This window comes from Pituophis catenifer, unplaced genomic scaffold (genome assembly GCF_029215685.1).
Source record: "Pituophis catenifer annectens isolate HBS135680 unplaced genomic scaffold, rPitCat1.0.hap2 SCAF_2, whole genome shotgun sequence".
NCBI classification, from domain to species: Eukaryota; Metazoa; Chordata; class Lepidosauria; order Squamata; family Colubridae; genus Pituophis; species Pituophis catenifer.
In genome coordinates this window covers 151,152,484-151,171,421 of record NW_027256882.1, presented here as the reverse complement: position 1 = coordinate 151,171,421, position 18,938 = coordinate 151,152,484, and the positions used below count along the sequence as shown (strand labels likewise).

The 18,938-nt window shown below is 40.0% G+C and overlaps 1 protein-coding gene across 1 annotated transcript in view; it reads left to right on the top strand.

Annotated features, from left to right (window-relative positions):
- The first annotated feature begins 2,558 nt into the window (after positions 1–2,558).
- The window catches only part of ANKFN1 (ankyrin repeat and fibronectin type III domain containing 1), a 129,550-nt gene continuing 113,170 nt past the window's right edge, over positions 2,559–18,938 (top strand). Inside the window, exons 1-2 of the mRNA XM_070934819.1 lie at positions 2,559–2,744; positions 14,816–15,026. Coding sequence (XP_070790920.1) covers positions 2,559–2,744; positions 14,816–15,026 — 397 coding nt within the window. The remainder of the gene's footprint in view (positions 2,745–14,815; positions 15,027–18,938) is intronic.

Here is an 18,938-nt window from a genome sequence, read left to right as displayed (position 1 = left end):
TATCTATCTCTATCTATCTATCTATCTATCTATCTATCTATCTATCTATCTATCTATCTATCTATCTATCTATCATCTATCTATATCTATCTATCTATCTATTATCTATAATTATCTATTTATCCCTGTGTCTGTCTGTCTGTCTGTCTGTCTGTCTATCTTTCCATCTTTCTATTTATCTATCTAGGTAGAATAAATAAATTTCACACAAAGTGTCTCTGGACAGCATATATCTGTCTCTATCTCATGAAGAAAAGATCGGACAGCTCTTTTAAAGCCAAGAGATAATTGGGGTATTCAGGGACATAACCAAGAGATCTGCCTCTGCTTCTCCTATGTTTTAAGTTGCTACATCTTAAAAAGTCAAGATAAACTTCCACCTACCTTTTTGTTCTCACTCCTCCTATCTTTTTCATGTGCAGGGAAGAACTTCTCAGGTTTCTTTTCCATTTATAGAAACTGTCATTTGAGTTTAATGAAGCATGTTCTTCAATGAACATACCAATTATTAGCTTGTCTCCTGGCATATGTTAGCCATTTAGAGAATTCATCTGTTTACAATAGTTCACCAGCCTTGGAAGCGTGCAAGGCTATTTGTGATTTAAGCCAATTTAGGTTTCAGACATCCGCCACCATCACTTTTAACAGGTAGAAAGTTGAGAGTGGTACCAGGCCTTGTGCCTCTGCCTAATTGTATGACCAATTAGTGAGAAGGGTTCAGTGGGAAGAAAAATAGAAATACTTCTGAGGCCTGGTTATCAAAGCAAGGCTGGGACTTCATTATGGAATGGATCAAAGGAAGGAATGACACTACTCTAAGCAAGCAGTTCATCCCACACATTCCATTGTTGAATTTCTGAATTAAGTTACACAAAAACACTCACTTTCCCATTATAAAGTGAGCATTGAAACCTGGGTGATTCTTAACACGCCAATTATACATCAAATGGGTGGATAGTACAGCACAGTGCTTTCTTCAGAGCGACAGACAGAGATGGGTTTGGAAAAACTAACAATAGTTTTATATGATTTAAGTCCAGATCAGGAAGAATATGGGATGAAATTCAAATTAGCTCTGCCTTAGCACTCTGGAACATAAGAGGGAAGGAAGGAGAAAAGGCTTTCAAGATTTTATTACTATAGTCTATTAATATAGCATAAGTGTAGTAGTACTTGTGGAGTCTCTTTCTTGACCTGGTCCCCTTTGAAGAACTGGCCAGAAGTGTGTGCAGGTAACAACCAGACTGTTGTTACACAGGGTAGCTAGAGTTTCTATGGCTGTTTCCTAAATATCAACTCCTTATTTTGTGAGTCCCACTCCCACCACTATCGCTCCTGGTATCATTTTATTAGACCACCCCCAAGCTCACAACTTTACAAAAGTGTCCCTTTTGCCCCAAAATGTTGCCTGTCTCTAGAGCGCAAGACAAATGTGTTCCTTATGTGCAAGCAATGAGAAAATATATGTGTTTATTTTAAATGTTGAAAAACTTGGTTTTCTTTTTCTGCAAAAATCATTTATGGTGGATTGCTCCTGCCTTTTCAAAGAAGCACAATCAGATCAAAGCCAAAGGAAAACTAGAGGGGACAGGCAGTGTCGAGAATAGAAAGAAGCAGGGCATCCTTTGACAGGGTCACGAAAGAAACATTGTGAAAGTTCTAATGTGAGGCTGGCCAATGGCTCTCTCTAGCCTGATATTACTTTACTTGTGATGGACAGCAGCTCCATTGGGTATTTGGCCAAAGTTTTCCCTCTCAGTTGCTTGATTCTTTCAAATGGAAGTACCAAGTTTCTTAGGTCTGACAAATATACATCCCATCGCTCTGAGCTACAGAGTTCCTGAGATGTTCTGAGAAATCATAGTTTACTTGGTCACTGGCATGTTGTTCCTTTTCCCTTTTTGCAAAATTTCCTGAAACAACAGAACCAGCAATTTTATTTATTTATTTAAGGTGGCAGCAGTTGCTTGGGTCCCACCCATGGAGGAAAGGATCCCATCTGAAATATAATTCAGCATATGAAATGATGGGATGAGTATGGTTTAGTCAAAGCCCCCAGTGTAAACCAGTTAAAACAGAGTGCCAAAAATGCTTTTGGCACTTCAGATTTCTCTGCCCACTCTCAAGATTGGGCTATTGACTCTAATAAAGAAAAAATAACGGAAAATGAAATTACAGTGATAGAGAAAGCAAAAATATGAATATGGAATAGGATAGTGCTCAGATAAACACTATACTCCAGGGTTTTTAAAAGGCCCCAATCAGCATTAAAAAGAACAAGTGCATCAATCAAGATGAGGAATTTCAAAATTGTTTCCATTCCAGAGAAACTGAACAAAAGTAATTTGATTTGGGGCTGAGAAAGCAGGCTGAAAACAGGCCGAATATTTACCACTGGCATAATTTCTTCTTTTGTTTGCAAAAACTGCTGTTTTCATGCAGAAACTTAGATTTCTAAGATTCTAATATAGCTTATTTCCAATGAACTCACTTGCCAGATTCAAGAGTTCTAATAGCAAAGCTGTCCTGCCTCTTTTGTAGGAACTGCCCTGTGAAAAATGACCCAGCAAATGCAGAGCTTACAACTTTCCCAGACCAAAAAGAATAACCCTCCATCTTCTCCCAATGCCGCCAAGCGTCTCTACCGGAACCTCTCTGAGAAGCTGAAGGGAAGCCACTCATCCTTTGATGAAGTGTATTTCAGAGCTCGAACAGATCGTCTAAGTCTCCGGAAGTCTTCAGTGGTAAGTCTTTGGCATCTCCTGCATTCGTCCATTCATACAATGTAATGTCATATCTGTTCATGGTTCAATTCCAGTAGTTCTTACAACTGTCTCCCCAGGGGATGCCAACTTCCTCCACCAAATTTTGGTCCATGTAATTCTTTCAGTATTATATCAGGGAAATGTTGGAGGCATAAGTGAAGATAATTACAGACCTTTCCAGTAAAAATATGAGGGAAAATTATATTGTTAAGGTATAATGTCATTTACATAGCTATTGTATAATACAGCTTCTATGGGTGAGATACACCATTGTCAGATTGGTAGAATAGCCAATCCCTCCCTCTCTCTCTCTCTCTCTCTCTGTGTGTGTGTGTGTGTGTGTGTGTGTGTGTGTGTGTGTGTGTGTACCTTGGAATAACAGAATTACAGAGTTGGAAGGGACCTTGGAGGTCTTCTAGTCCAACCCCCTGCTCAAGCAGGAGACCCTATACCAATGCAGACAAATGGTTTAGAAGCTCTTCTTAAAAACCTTCAGTGTTGGAGCACCAGGCACCCATAACCTCTGGATTAGGAGTCAGTATTGTCTTCTGGTAATTGTCTAGAGAAGGCCCTGAAGTTTTCTTGATTATATTTTTGGTAGTAGTTAGTTCAGTAGTTAGGCTGGCCCAAAGTCACCCAGCTGGCTTCAAGCCTAAACTGGGATTAGTAATCTAATGGTTTGTAGCTGATGCCTTTAGCTACTACAAACTGACTCTCCATATATACTATGCATCAGGAATGTATAGGCAAGTTTTCCATAGTGGGAATGGTGCATTTTTACTTTAAAAAAAAATATCCACAAAGGGCAGAAAGGGACGTGGCAATGGTATTACTGGGTGATTTTTTAAAAAAAATTATGGATGGGGGGTGTTTTAATTAAGATAGATGCATTAAGCCTGGCAGAAGTTTACCATATGCACTTCTTTTCCTATTTTGTTAAAAGCAAACAACCCATCAAAATATATACCACTGAATTTCTTTGGCATAATCTAATAGACTCTTGTCTTTATTGGTCTGGGATCATAAATAAAGAAATAGATTCTGCTAGCCTGGTCACAGTTGGGTTGCAAAGGGAACAAGATCTTTGGTTTTCACAAAGGCATCTTGTCCAACCTTTGTAAAATGCTATTCAGGCAAAACAGGTCTAACAGTCTTCTGAAAATTCAGGGTGATTGGTTATTAAACAGATATTCAGTGGTCTTTTACTGGAATGTTTCCTTATAAACTATTGGAATAACTGCACGAAGAGTCACTTTTTAAAGGCAGTATTATATTCTAATACATTTCAGATGAGACACTATCTTGGAAGGTGAGAAAAAACTGACTCAATAGGAGTAAAGATATTTCATCCTATTCTGCCATGCATAGAAGGATTATTATGTCATTGTAATCCTAACCTGAAGACCACATTAGGGATAGATTATCTTGGGGAAAAAATAATCAATCAACCAATGGTATTGTGTATATTGTTCATTTTGTAGTCAAAAATTCCATCTCAATCATGAACATATTAGATGCAATTAAAAGATATATGTAGGCATACACATATTTGATTTTTCTACACTGTTTGCTTATAGAACGGTACTCATATATCAGTTTTCTAAGAATCTGAAGGAAGAAAACCCACTGATTGTGCTGAATTTTAGTCCGATCCACAAAATATCTCAGAAGCTTCTGTTAATCAATTACATGGATAAAACCATGTCCTTATTAAAGGTAAAGCTGTGAAACAATGAAAGAATCCTTAAATGAAGATCAGAAATGGGATGGGGTGTGGGACCACATCAAGAGTGCTCTATATCCAAAATTCCTCGACCTCCATGCCATCTGTTCCAACCTGAATATCTTGGCAAAGATCTGAAAGTTCCCTTGGTAATGTTCCCTGGAGATTCTTATGCAATCAGGAACCCAGATGGAATCCGTTGTGTAGTAGATGGACACAGAAATGGCAGCACGGTCTGTTCCAGAAGATCTTTCAACAGGCTTGACAGTAGCATCTGATGCTTTTGAACCCCAGAGTCTGAGTGGCTCAGGAAGCAGGAGAGATTGGATGCAACTCTTACTTACGTCAAGCAGCCTTATTATAAGACAAAGGATGCATCCAACTTATATTGTCTAATATTGATTGGTGCCATTATGGACAGTATTACATGAGACATTTAACACCTATCATGCAGCAGTATTTATAGTTTAAAGTTTAAATTAAATAAAATAAATAAAATAAATTAACATGTAGTAGTAATGCAAAGAGTTTTTCTCCCACTCTGTTACTGCAAAGGAAATGACTCCATTTAATTCTTCCCCATTTTTATCAAAATTCCCTTGTGATAGGAGAATTCCAAATTATATTGAAAACTGTACTCCAAGACCACATTTTTATGATTTCCAATTAACCCCACCTACTTTTGGTAAGAACTTCACATTTAAAAACAGAGTGACATACACAATATACACATATGGCTTAGAATGCTTTATAAGACAAACCAGTCAATGTTCACATTAATTTGAATGCAGCCAAAGTTAATTAAAAGAGAGCACGGTGCTGTCTAATTTCAGTATAATAGTGCAGGCAAATGTTTGCTGGCTAAATGCCCATTTCTTCTTTTCCTATGAATTTATAGGCTTTGGCGATACTTTGTGCCTGTTCTGAATCCTGACAATAAAATTAATCCTAAAACTTATCATAAAAGGGATTCATGGAGAAAGCCTTATTTATTTATATGTTTGTTTAATATCTTGCCTCCATTGTTTTTACAAATAACTCAGGGCAGCAAACATCTTTTTCCTCCTATTTCCCTCACAACAACAACACTGTGAGGTGGGTTGGGCTGAGGGAGAGTGACTGGCCCCAAGTCACCCAGCCGGCTTTGTTATCTGAGGGAGGACTTGAACTCTTGAGTCTCCCACTTTCTAGCTTAAGTAAAGTGCATATAGTCAAGGCTATGGTTTTCCCAGTTGCAATGTATGGCTGTGAAAGCTGGACCATAAGAAAGGCTGAGCGCCAAAGAATTGAGGCCTTTGAACTATGGTGCTGGAGAAGACTCCTGCAAGTCCCTTGGACTGCAAGGTGATCCAACCGGTCAGTCCTAGGGGAGATCAACCCTGACTGCTCTTTAGAAGGCCAGATCCTGAAGATGAAACTCAAATACTTTGGCCACCTAATAAGAAGGAAGGACTCTCTGGAGAAGAGCCTAATGCTGGGAAAGTTTGAGGGCAAAAGAAGAACGGGATGGCAGAGAATGAGGTGGCTGGATGGAGTCACTGAAAGCATGAGCTTAAATGGACTCCATTTAAGAGGATGGTAGAGGACAGGAAGGCCTGGAGGAACATTGTACATGGGGTCATAATGGGTTGAACACGACTTCACAACTAACAACAACCTTAACCACTAGACCAAAATGGCTCTCTTTTTAGAAAATTAACTTCTTTGGACCCATTCACACACATTGTAGATAGTGATAAAATTATTTTGTACCACATAAGATGGCAGGTGAGGAACTCACACAAAAGAGAACGTTAGATTAGAATTCTCTGTGGTGTGTAGTTCGTGCTGGCTTTGAAATGAGAGGGAGGAAGAGGATTTATTGGATTGCTCATCTGCAGCTTCTAACTAGGTCAGTTCTGCTTTTATCTGCCTTGTTTCAAGTGGAGGGCTTCCCCCCTCCCCTTAAAAACTTGGTTTTGTGTCGGTTAATTTCTCCAGAGATGCATGTTCTGTGAATTTCACAAACACATCCAACAGGAAGGCTCAAACGTGGCTCTTCGTCACAGTTCTCCAGGCAGCTCTTCGGAGCATTGTGGGAAAGCATATAAATTTGTGGAATTGTTTCTTTCTGCCACAAGAACATCTCATGCGATACAGTTCTCACCACAGAATAAAGACACTACATTTCCTTTCCATCTAGGAAAACCCATTCGATATAAGTAATGGCTTTTGGCCACTCCCAGTATAACCCACATAGGACATAAAGTAAGAAAAAGCCCATGCAGGGAGAAAAGTCTTTGTGTTCCCCCCCTTTAATGAGCCAACCCCATTTCCCAAAGGAAAAAGTTGCTGTGGGGGTAAAAGGTAAAGGTTCCCCTCGCACATATGTGTTAGTCATTCCTGACTCTAGAGGGCGGTGCTCATCTCCGTTTCAAAGCCGAAGAGCCAGTGCTGTCCGAAGATGTCTCCGTAGCCAGGCATAACTAAACGCCAAAGACAGACGGAATGCTGTTACCTTCCCACCAAAGGTGGTCCCTATTTTTTCTACTTGCATTTTTGACGTGCTTTCGAACTGCTAGGTTGGCAGAAGCTGGGACAAGTAACGGGAGCTCACCCCGTTACGTGGCACTAGGGATTCGAACTGCTGAATTGCCCACCTTTCGATCGACAAGCTCAGAGTCTTAGCTGTGGGGATACAGGGTCTTAAATCCAACATGAACCAACCTTGCTCTTGCTTCTGCAATGGGGATTTTCTTTATCTTTCTGTCTCTCTTCCACCCCTTTGCTCTCCCTGCCTTTTCCAGAGGTTGCCCCAATACTCTGGTGCTGCAAATAGGAAAAGGGCTGTGGGTAAGCTGTGCAGTTGCTTGGTCCTGTGGCCAGAGGTGTTTCTCCACATCTCCTTGCCAAAAGCCTTTTGCTCTTTGTATAACGTTTGTAAAAGCTCAGGGTCATCTTTAGACGAGATGGGTGACACACAAATTTGAATGAATTAATGAAGACAGAAAGCCCAGACGTTTATTCTTTGGGCCAAGTAAAGGGACAGTCGCAATTCTGAGCCAAAGGGCTCTCAGAAAATAGTGCCTCCAGAACCTGCACACTCACAACAAAGAGCAGGGGTGGGCAATTAATTTTCCCAAGGGACCATGTGAGAAACCGGGACTGTTTTGAAGGCTGAACCAACAATGCTGTGAAGGTGCCTAGGCATACATGCACGCACATATGTAAATTAGAAGTAATTTAGACGTTATTTAGAATAGAATAAACTGGAAGGGACCTTGGAGGTCTTCTAGTCCTGCCCCCTGCTCAAGCAGGAGAACCTGTACCAATTTAGATAAGTGACTGTCTAGAGTCTAGATCTTCTTAAAAACATCTAGTGATGGAGCGCCCACAATTTCTGAAAGCAAACTGTTCCACTAGCTAATTGTCCTCCCTGTTAGGAAGTTTCTCCTTAATTCCAGGTTGCTTCTCTCTTTGGTTAGTTTCCAACCAATGTTTCTTGTCCTGCCCTCTGGTGCTTTGGAGAATAATTTGACCCCCTCTTCTTTAAAAAAAAAAAAGGAATAAAAAGTGTATTAAAAAGTAATAGCAGTCGCCTTCAAAATAAAAGCAATCCACATGGGTTGAACAGAGAGAGCCAAAGGGCCGGATGTGGCCTAGGGACTGTAAAACACCCAGATCTGATAAAGAGCATGCTAGAGATTGATAACTTATGATAACATATTCCCAATTACAATTTCTAGTAAACGTCTAATGAAAATCACTGAGGTAAAGATTCAAGTTATAAGGAGATAAAGAAGCAGACAATGCCAAGGAAGGTAAACCTAGGCTTAAACTTTTCATTTCTGGATATCATAAAAATGCGGAGGTGTCTCTGTACTCTGTATGCAACAAGACATATGTCTTTTGCAGATCCTTACTATGAATATGGATCAATGTTTTTCCCTAACTGAATGCTGCCAGGTGGAGAAGTGCGTTTGGCACTCAGTGTTAGGGTTTAATTTCTCTGGACGAATGTGAAAAATATAAATGTGAGGATTTTTTGGAAGGCATAATGTAAATGTGCCTAATTATACTAAGTGAAATAAAAAAAGGGAACTATTTGCCGTGAAACAAAAAAAAAATGTCTCTAGCAGGTGCCCTTTTATACTCTGCATTTAAGGCTTTGTTACCTTAAATACAGAGTATTCACTCCCTCCAGATTCTTAGAAAACTGATATATGAGTAACATTCTGTATAAGACATCATGTTTTGATCTGCTGCTACCAACTGTTCTTTAGAGATAAAGAACTGTCAAAACAGAGGCCCTTGAAACTCCCACAGTCTGGATAACAGATGAGAAGATATGCTGGTCTCTTGATCCAACTTGCAGGGCTCCCTGGTTCTAAGGATGGACACACTGACAAGATCCAAAATTTTGGACCATGGGGGTGCTACAATGGCCAGAATTTTCAGAGGGGGTCATATGTCCCTTTGTTCAGCTCTCTTGTAATTTCAGTCATTGAACAAATGGTCGTAAGTCAAGGACCCCCAGTGATCTCCTGGCTTCAGTTCCTGGAACCTCACAGAAATAAGGGACCACCAGTAAGTTCTTGTAGTACATATGCATCAGACAAGCCAATTCTGGTTGAAGAAGATAATGCTGTAAGTATCTCAGCTCCAAGCCATATAGGGCTTTAGAGGTCAAAATCTGGACTTCAGCTGTACCTGGAATGAGCACCTGAGACCTGCTTATGATGCATGATGGCATTTAGCACATGGGCTGCAGCATTTTGACTGAGATGTTTTTAAAGGCAGGAGAATAGTGCCTAATTATGTTCCTAATTATGTAGCAACAACATATGCCCAGAAACAAACAGGCATCTCACAATATCATGGTAACCTTTTTCAGATCTTCCAACATGCTCAGTTGGATCTTGCTGTTTGCATAATATAGCTCCTGCCTATTTTTTTTTTTAACGAGAAAAATACAGGCTAATTATCCCAAAGGGATACTGGAAAGGGAATTTTGTAGAACCCACCAAGTTACCATTGCTGAGCAGAGTTGCTGAGATAGATGCTTTTGTAAGCAAAAATCTTATGGGTGATAATATGGTTCTATACACGCTTCTTTCAAGAGCAATTGCAAGAAGGTACGTTGATTTGCTTCCTGTGGTTGTTCTTTTCCATCTGAGCAAGCTGCCTTTTAAAGGGAGGTCTAATGGCTTCTTTTTTTCTGGTCTTAAATACCAAGCTATGTGGTGCAGCTATGTGACATTGGGCTGTGTCAATCCTTCCTTCTTCACATATAGTCATGTTCTGGATGATCTGCAGATATCAGATCACAGGGACGATTAGTGTGACATGAAGGATGTGATGGGTGATGACATCTTTGGATCACTGATATGGCACTTACTTCCACGTAGGGAGATTTTATGGAAATGGCATATCCAGGAAATGTACGGTATGTCTTTATTCATTGTTGGAGTGTGAAATTCTATTGCAGTGGATCTGTCCAAGAAGATAGAATAGAATAGAATTTTTATTGGCCAGGTGTGATTGGACACACAAGGAATTTGTCTTGGTGCATATGCTCTCAGTGTACATGAAAGAAAAGATAGTTTGTGGACTGAATTCTCATAAAGAAGTATCAGATAATGATGGGACATTTCTGGACCTGACTTCCTTTCTCAGGATCATCACAATCCTGATTTATTTTTAGCTATGATGGCTAATGTCATTCTTTTTTATTTATTTTTATTTTAGCCAACTATACCATGGGATATTAGTAGAAACCTATTAGCGTGTGTTTGTTATCTACCATTGTTGATTATAAGCCCAAACTTTCTGAGATCTAATGTTTTAATGAGTGCTACATGTAATTTCAATTCTTTGAATTTTTTCCCCCTCCAGTGTGAATTATATTCTTTAATTTATGCTACCAATTTCCTGGGATTAGCTCAGAGATGGAATTCAGGAGAGCAACCTCTCTTCTGAAACTAGTATTTGCTTTAGGGTAAATCCCTGAACTCGGGCAATTTGCATTTCAAAAGCAAAAACAAACAACTCTACATCTTCAATGCAAAGTAGCAGGTAGAGTTGGATTTTGAATTCCTTTCTCCATTCTCTTCAGTTGAAATCCGTTCAACAACAAAATCTCTTAATTAAAAATAAAGCGTCGTCATCATTATTTTTTAACTGAAAGGCTGCCACAATCTGAATCTCAGTACTAAATTCTTTTCCACTGAAATTGATTCCAAAATTATTCTACACCAACTTTCCCATTCAAGTAGTCTTTCGGATAAAGTGTTTTTTCCAGTGAGACCGGTCTATCAGGGCAACTGTGGGACAAAGCATACGGCTTCCGCTTTCGCCTTTCAGACCCAATCCAGGAGCCTTTGCAGGCAGTTGCTTTCGCAGCAAACTATGCTTGTGTTGACAAAGAACACAAAGAAATAAAGGGAGAAATAAAGGGAGACTAGTATAGATCTATTTCAAGCTATTTAGCTCCCATCAGCTAGCCCTACCCTTCTGGGATTCAAACCCAGGCTACTTGCATATTGGGTAGATGTATTAACCAGGGGTGGATTCTACTTACCTTTACTACTGGCTCCCGGTGGTCTTCCGGGTGCGCTTCAAGGTTCTGGTTACCACCTTTAGAGCGCTCCATGGCTTAGGACCTGGTAATTTACGGGACCACCTACTACCACAAGCAGCCTCCCACCACGCTCTCATAGAGAGGGGCTCCTCCGGGTGCCGTCAGCTAAACAATGTCGGCTGGCAGCCCCCAGGGGGAGGGCCTTCTCTGTGGGGGCACCCACTATCTGGAACGAGCTCCCTCCAGAGATACAGAGGATCCCGGATCTATGCACTTTCCGCCGTGCTCTTAAGATTCTTCTATTCCAGCAAGCCGGCCTGGCCTAATTTTCTCCCCTGTTTTAAAATTCTTTTACATCGAAATTTTAATTTGTTTTAAATTATTGAGATTTTTTAATTGTCTTGGACTAAATTATTTAATTTTTTAACTTAATTATATTTTTTAACTTTTGTATTTATGTATTTTATTTTGTGCCTGTTCACCGCCCTGAGTCCTTCGGGAGTAGGGCGGTATACAAATCTAATAAAAGAAAGAAAGAAGAACTACCGATTCGCAATGGGATCGCATGGGCGTGCCTTGCTTCTGCGCATGTGCAGAAGCTTCTGCGCATTCGCAGATTGCCAATGATGACATCCGGGGTGGTGGGCAGGGTCTCCCGCCGGTTTTACTACTGATTCCTGTGAACCAGTCCGAACCGGGGGCAACCCACCGCTGATATTAACCTCTAAGCCACGGGCTCTCCTCACTTTGTCAGCTATACCAGGGGAGAGATTAAGTGTTTTTTTCGGTGAGATCAGTCTAGCAGGGCAACATATGGGATGATCTTTCAGATGTGTGGGGACCACAACATTCCAAGGGCAATTTGATTTGAAATTCAGAACTGGAGACCCATCACAGCTGAAAGGTGCCAGGCTGAAGAAGGGAGAAGGCTATTCAAGATGGAACAAATTATTAAATTAGTATCACATCAACACAACACTAATTGAACCCTTTTGTATATTTGTAAATCATGCACATCTAGAGATGAAGCTTAAGGTGCAACTCAGTTTTGGCCAATAAGCGCTGGATCTTGCAGATGCCTCTTGAGTTTTTCATTCCTTGAAAATTAAGATTAAGAATCTGAAAGAATACAGTGAATTTCATTAATATAAATGGTGATCGTTGGTAAAGATTATGAAGTGCAAACAGAAATACATATTATTTCCACAGCAAGAGCCTTGGTGGTGCAGCAGACTAAAGTGCTGTTAAGTAGCACTTAGCTGCCAGCTGCCTGCAATTACTGCGAGTTCAAATCTCACCAGGCTCAAGGTTGACTCAGCCATCCATCCTTCCGAGGTAGGTAAAATGAGGACCCGGATTGTGGGGGCAATAAACTGACTTTGTATAAAAAAGAACACCGCTTAGGGGGGGCAAATAAATAAATAAATAAATAAATAAATAAATAAATAAATAAATAAATAAATAAATCAGTAATGGTTAACTCAATTGTTCTATTCAAAGAGGAGAATATATTTATATTTTTTATTTGGATATCATTTCTGGCTTTGTGCTTGTGATGAAAAAGGATGAAACGTTGACTTTGGCTTTGCCGATTAGATAGATTTGTTGTTATAGAAATGGCTAGTTATATACTAATACATAAAAATGAAAAGTTGAGGTTGTAATGTTGTTATCTTGCACTGTGCTAAAAAGAAACACCTTTTTCTTTCTTCCATTGTACCTTTTTTTTGTTTCCCCAGTTCTTTTTCCTTCACTTAATTTCCTATTTTTATTTTTCTTTATATTTTATACATTGATAAAACAATAAAAGTTAAAAAATAAAATTATTACTTCATCATTATTAATAACTATTTGAAATTAAAAATATTTAATAATTATTATTACAAACCATTCATTTCATTCATTTATTCAAGACTGGTTCACACATTATGGTAAGCCATAAAATGATTTCCTTGATTTAGCTTTTGAAGTCAGCCATTACAATGTTATAAAATATATGTAAAATAATGCTGTTGGTGTGTGATTCCAACTGCTTATTAAGGTCATTCAAACAAGGGTCCAAAGGTTGTTGGGGTATGGTGATATATTGGATGAATGGATGGATGGATGGATGGATGGATGGATAGATAGATAGATAGGTAGGTAGGTAGGTAGATGATAGTTAAAGAAAGAAAGAAAGAAAGGTGGAGAGAGAGAGAAAGAAAGAGAATGAGAATAAAATTAATTGTGATTTATTTAAGCTCTTATTTAGTCCAACCCTGTTCCTCTGAATTAACTATTACTGACAGGGGTAAATAAATTATGCTTATTTTCATTCACTTGAAATATTTATTTACAGTGATTTTCCAGCCAAAAACTAGCCAAAATTAAAATCTCAATGATACGTAAAATGTATGATACATGGTGCAAATTGACAGCCAATAATTTAGAATTCACCAACCGGAACATAATAACTAAACTCCTGTCGCGTTTGAAAGCCACTTGAAAATAAAGGTGGTCATTTGGAAGAACTTTAAAGGGAGGTATTCATGGTGGGCTCTGAAGTGTCCTCAGCAAAATGGGCTGATTTCCATGACGGTGGTCCTCTGGTGTTCACTTCCAATGAATGCATCTCTAGGCATTATGGAAACCTTATAAATGTCACCCTTTCATTGTTGAGATGCAATTGACCAAACATATAGCACTGTCAGATTCACTCTCTGAAATAAACTATGGCTCTACCGTAATTGGCACTTACTGTGGCTTTAGAAACATGGTGGGAAGGGGAGAGAAAGTGAGTGAGAGAGAGAGAGTAGCAGATATTCATTTCAATCAATGTCAAGTTTCAGAACAGAATTATGAACAAGGCCTGAGACAACAATTGTCTCAATATTGCCCATGGATAAAGCTGGATTTACTCTTACATCCTCCATCCCTCAACATCCATCAGAAAAAGAGCTTCAGCATCTTGTTTTGACACATTTCGAGATCAACCCTACACAAAATATCTAGTTATCTACTGTGGGAAGAAATATCCACTTGGTTCAGTTCCAAGCCGGGAAGAAGGCACTAGAAATAAAATGGAGGCTGGAAGCTGATTGGAAAGAGAGTCCATTTATTGAACCGCATGGGTTCTGGGCAGCTGACCACATGGAGTTGAGAGGGGGGGTTATAAGTTTTCTTGGGCTTTGCACTTGAGCTTCCTGTTCCTGTGCAATAACATGTATTCTATTGGCTGATGTCAGACTCCCATGGGGCTGTTAGGGGGTTATGTAGGGGTCATAGCTGGCTCTATAGGCAAAGTACAAATCCTAGGTTTTTGTCTGAGCTAAGTTTGGTTGAAGTTTGGACTGCTCTGAGGGTGATGCAATAATTCCTATTGTGGCTTAATGGCTTTTTCCTGTGTTGGATTTTGGGTGATGGCTGCTTCTAATCCTACCATTCTGCCTTTGTTTCAAAATATCCTGTCTTGAATGGATTACCAAATCTGCATTTCTAAAAGCTGGCCTCAACATCTGCTGGGGCTATTAAGAAAGTCTTGGAGGCTGCTTTCTTTCTCCAAGAGCATGTTTCTCCATTTCTCCTTTAGGGAAATATACTGTATTATTCTGCCTTTTTAATATTTCCCAAAATATTTCATTCTTCTAGGAGGGGGGGGGGTGAGTGCTAATTTTCTACAATAGTTACTGAAATGTGCATAATCAGGTTTTGCACAATGTTTTTAGTGTAACCTTTTTTACAAAATTGATGTCAAAACCCATAAGGCACATCCAGTTATTTCACCAACAGAATTTCCAGTGCTGCGAAGCCATGTTTGAGGCTGTGGAGCAACAGGACCTGGATGCTGTCCAGGTTCTTCTCTACCAATACACACCAGAGGAGCTTGATCTCAACACACCTAATAGTGAGGGCTTGACAGCTTTGGACATCGCCATCCTGACGAATAATGTGCCCATTGCCAAGATCCTCATGAAAGTTGGTGCAAAGGAGAGTCCACACTGTAAGTATTGCAGAATACTGTACAAACAAAGCTGTACCATACTAAAAAAGGTCAAATAAATCAAAGGAGAACTGGCACATAGTTCTTTAAAGCCACTTGTATTTTTGCCTGTATGCGAACAATCAGCAAAAAGAAGAATCATATTCCTATCTGGATGACGGAGAACTGCTAGATACTCCATTGTGGCCTGCTCAAAGGCTAAAGTGTTCAACCCAAACGATTATTATTAAATGTACTTCCCCAGGATTTCTATGTGCCCATCCCATTCATTCTATTTTGAAGGGGTCAAGATTCTCCTCTTCAACTCTGTAATTTTGAAACCGTTTTCAATCATGATTTCTATTATTGACTTTTTTTTTTAATTGAACTGTGTTTACAGCTATTGTCATATTAAATAGTTGCTAAATGAATGGCTATAAGTCAAGGGCTACTTGTATGCCCCATCACTGTATTCTAACATGCTTTTTGCTTTCAAATCCAAAAGCCTTGTATAACTTCACAAGCTGTATAAATAATTGAGCATAATGCATACATGCCATAGTGGTGTGCAAATCACGGCAAACCAGAGTTAAAAGCAACCGTAGCCTAATACAATTTATAGAGCTGGCGAGTGGAATTTCGTTTTGAACAGATATGAATGAAATAGAGTGCTAGTCATAAAATATCTTTTCCCCAGTTCTGTAAGAAGCAAATATACAGACCCTGCTGTTGTGGTTGCAGCCAGCTGTTGGGCTGACAGGAGACCAGAATGGAACAAGGCAATAACAAACATTGAAATCATTCATTCATTCCAATGTGACTAATAAACAAAGACCCCCGTGAATATGCCTGGAAAGTTTTGATTTCATTTGGATATCAAGCTTAATACTCTTTTTGTGTGTGTGTCTGTGTGTGTCCCTGAACATCTTAAGGACATTTATTCAAATCAAAATTTGAATCTGGGATTAATGACTTGAAGGAAGTGGTGCTGTGAGATGCTGTAAAACAGCATTTCCCTACATATTTCAGCTATTTAAAATGCTTAATCTGTAAAAATTTTAATTCCCACTGCTCTTTTTTTGTCACACCTCTTCAGACAAAGTATCTTCATGTACGTACCTGATTGGAGAGAGGATTTAATGAACTAAGTTATTTTAACCCATAACTGCAGTTAAAAAAAAAAAAACAGTTGCAAATTGGCATTGTTGAATAGTAGTTTGTATCACAGGCCAGACCTCCATGTCGCATGTGGTTGTACCAAAATGTGTTGCCGACAAAATGTTGATGGATACACAAACTCTTATATTAATGTGTAAGTTTCACTATCCTACTAATGATGAATAAATCATAGAGATATAGAAATATTGCAAAGATGAGTTTTGAAATACTGCGTTGAAAAAAAAAAGGGTAATGCATAAGAATTCAGAGATTAGGCAAAAATCCTTTCCTGCAGAATTTTGCTTGGGTGAGATACACTAACTAAGCGAGGCATCTCAGTTTAATCATGCGGTTGTTAAGCAAATCTGGCTTCCCCCATTGGCTTTGCTTGTCGGAAGCCAGCTGGGAAGGTCACAAATAGTGATCACATGATCTTGAGACAGTGCAGCTATCATAAATCCACACCAGTTGCCAAGCATCCAAATTCTGATCACATGACCATGGAGATGCTGCAACAGTTGTAAGTGTCACTTTTTAGTCACTTTTTTTCAGTGTTGTAACTTGGAATAGTCCCTAAACAAATGGTGGTAAATTGAGGGATATCTGTATGTGAATCTCAACCTACCTACCAGTGGTGGGTTTCAAATATTTTTACTACCGGTTCTGTGGGCATGGCTTGGTGGGCGGGGCAGGGGAAGGATACTGTAAAATCTCCATTCCCACCCCACTCCAGGGGAAGGTTACTACAAAATCCCCATTTCTTCCTGATCAGCTGGGACTTGGGAGGCAGAGAATAGATGGGGGTGGGGCCAGTCAGAATTCTTACTACCGGTTCTCCGAACTACTCAAAATTTCCACTACTGGTTCTCCAGAACTGGACAGAACCTGCTGAAACCCACCTCTGCTACCTACCTATTGTATCTGTCTGTGTGTATGGGTACGTGTTTATATGGGTGCATGTGTATATGTGTATATACCAGGGGTGGGTTCTAAATTTTTTTACTACCGGTTCTGTGGGCGTGGCTTATTTTGTGGATGTGGCTTGGAGGTCATGTGACTAGGTGGGGCGTGGCTAGCTGGTCAGAGTCATTTCTGGAAGGTCCTCGCACTTATGACCAGTACTTGCACTTAAGACCTGACTCATTTGTTTGGTTTTAACACTGATCAGCTGTAGGATGGCCCTTTGAAGCCCTGCGGCAAGAGTTTAAACAGTTTTTTTCCCTCTAGTCATCAGCTGGGACTCAGGAGGCAGCAATAGATTGGGGGTGGGACCAAATAAAAGGTAAGAATAACATGAGGGGGTGCGGGGGTGGGAGGGCTGGGGGGGAGAACCGGTTCGGTGACGTCATATCGTCACCGCTACCGGCTCGGCCGAACCGGACCGAACCGGGAGGAACCCACCACTGGTATATACATATACGGTAGATGCAGGTGTGGGTGTATATTTGTGTGTGTTTGTATATCTCAGAATATACACTTTTATACAAATAAAAGTGTTGTTTTATTTTATTTATTTTATTTATCAATTTTTTACAACAGCCCATCTCCTATCAATTCAGAGACAGGGAATCTGGGCCGCTCTAAATGTGACCAAACTAGAACTCCCTCACCTTGCTTCCAATTGGCCCTTCTGGCTCAGAGCTGTCTGGGGTTCAGTCATATCAGAAGGAGCGCTCCATTGATTCCCCACCACCAGATTCTGAGATGAGAATTCATTGGTCTCTAGAACAGAAAACAGTCCCCAGTCAGTTCAACTGTCCCTGTGGGATGCATTTATTTTCAATAGCAACAAGCCCCCCCCCCCCCAAAAAAAAACCAAGCAATGACAATTGTAAATAAGCAGATAACCTAGAGCCAAGAGAAGGTTTGAGGCTCAAGGGACCCTAGAGAAGATACTTGAGCTCTGGCTGGAAGATGCTCTTGGTTGACCCTTGTCCAAAAAATACCTGAGGAACACCTCACCTGCTTGATGACATCGTCCACTGTCTCCATTCAGGGAACTGTTCCACTCAATTTTTTACCCCTTGTCTGTGTGCTTGCAAGGGGAGAGCAAATGAGTCAGTCAACCGTCATTTAAACCGTGACTCAAATTCTGACATCATATGTAGAACATAGAATAATAGAGTTGGAAGGGACCTTGGAGGTCTTCTAGTCCAGCCCCCTGCTCAAGCAGGAGACCCTATACGATTTCAGATAAATGGTGGCCCAGCCTCTTTTTTGATGCTCCATCCAGTGATGGAGCATCCACAGCTTCTGAAGGCAAGCTCTTCCGTTGGTTGATTGCGCTCACCGTTAGGAAACTTGTGGCTAAGAATACTATTTTGCTTGCATCTCGGCAAGTCACATAATGAAACTGTGTCCCCAGGAGCTCAAATTTAGCAAACTCTGCTGTTAATTTAAAGTTAGTTAAATTAATAACATTTCGTATGTATCTGCCAGTCTCCATGCTCCAGGAAATCATATCTTGAGGCTCCAATTTCCTGGCATTTTTTCCCCCTACTGAGCTATGCCTGTATATTCTAGCCCCCTCTCTGTTTTCACCAAGTCTGTAGAATCGGTGCACTTTTATGGCTGTGTCGTGTCCACAACACTTATATTATCATTTAAACTGGCCTCCCTTAACTTTCCAGGGTGATTTTTTTCTCTCTCTCCCTCTCCTTGGTTACTGTAGCTGTTCAGTGAAAAGAGTTGTGTCGTTTAATATTTATTTGTTTATTTTTCTGTCATGGTTCGTGACTGGAGGAGAAAAAAAGAATCAGGGGTGACAGGAATTAA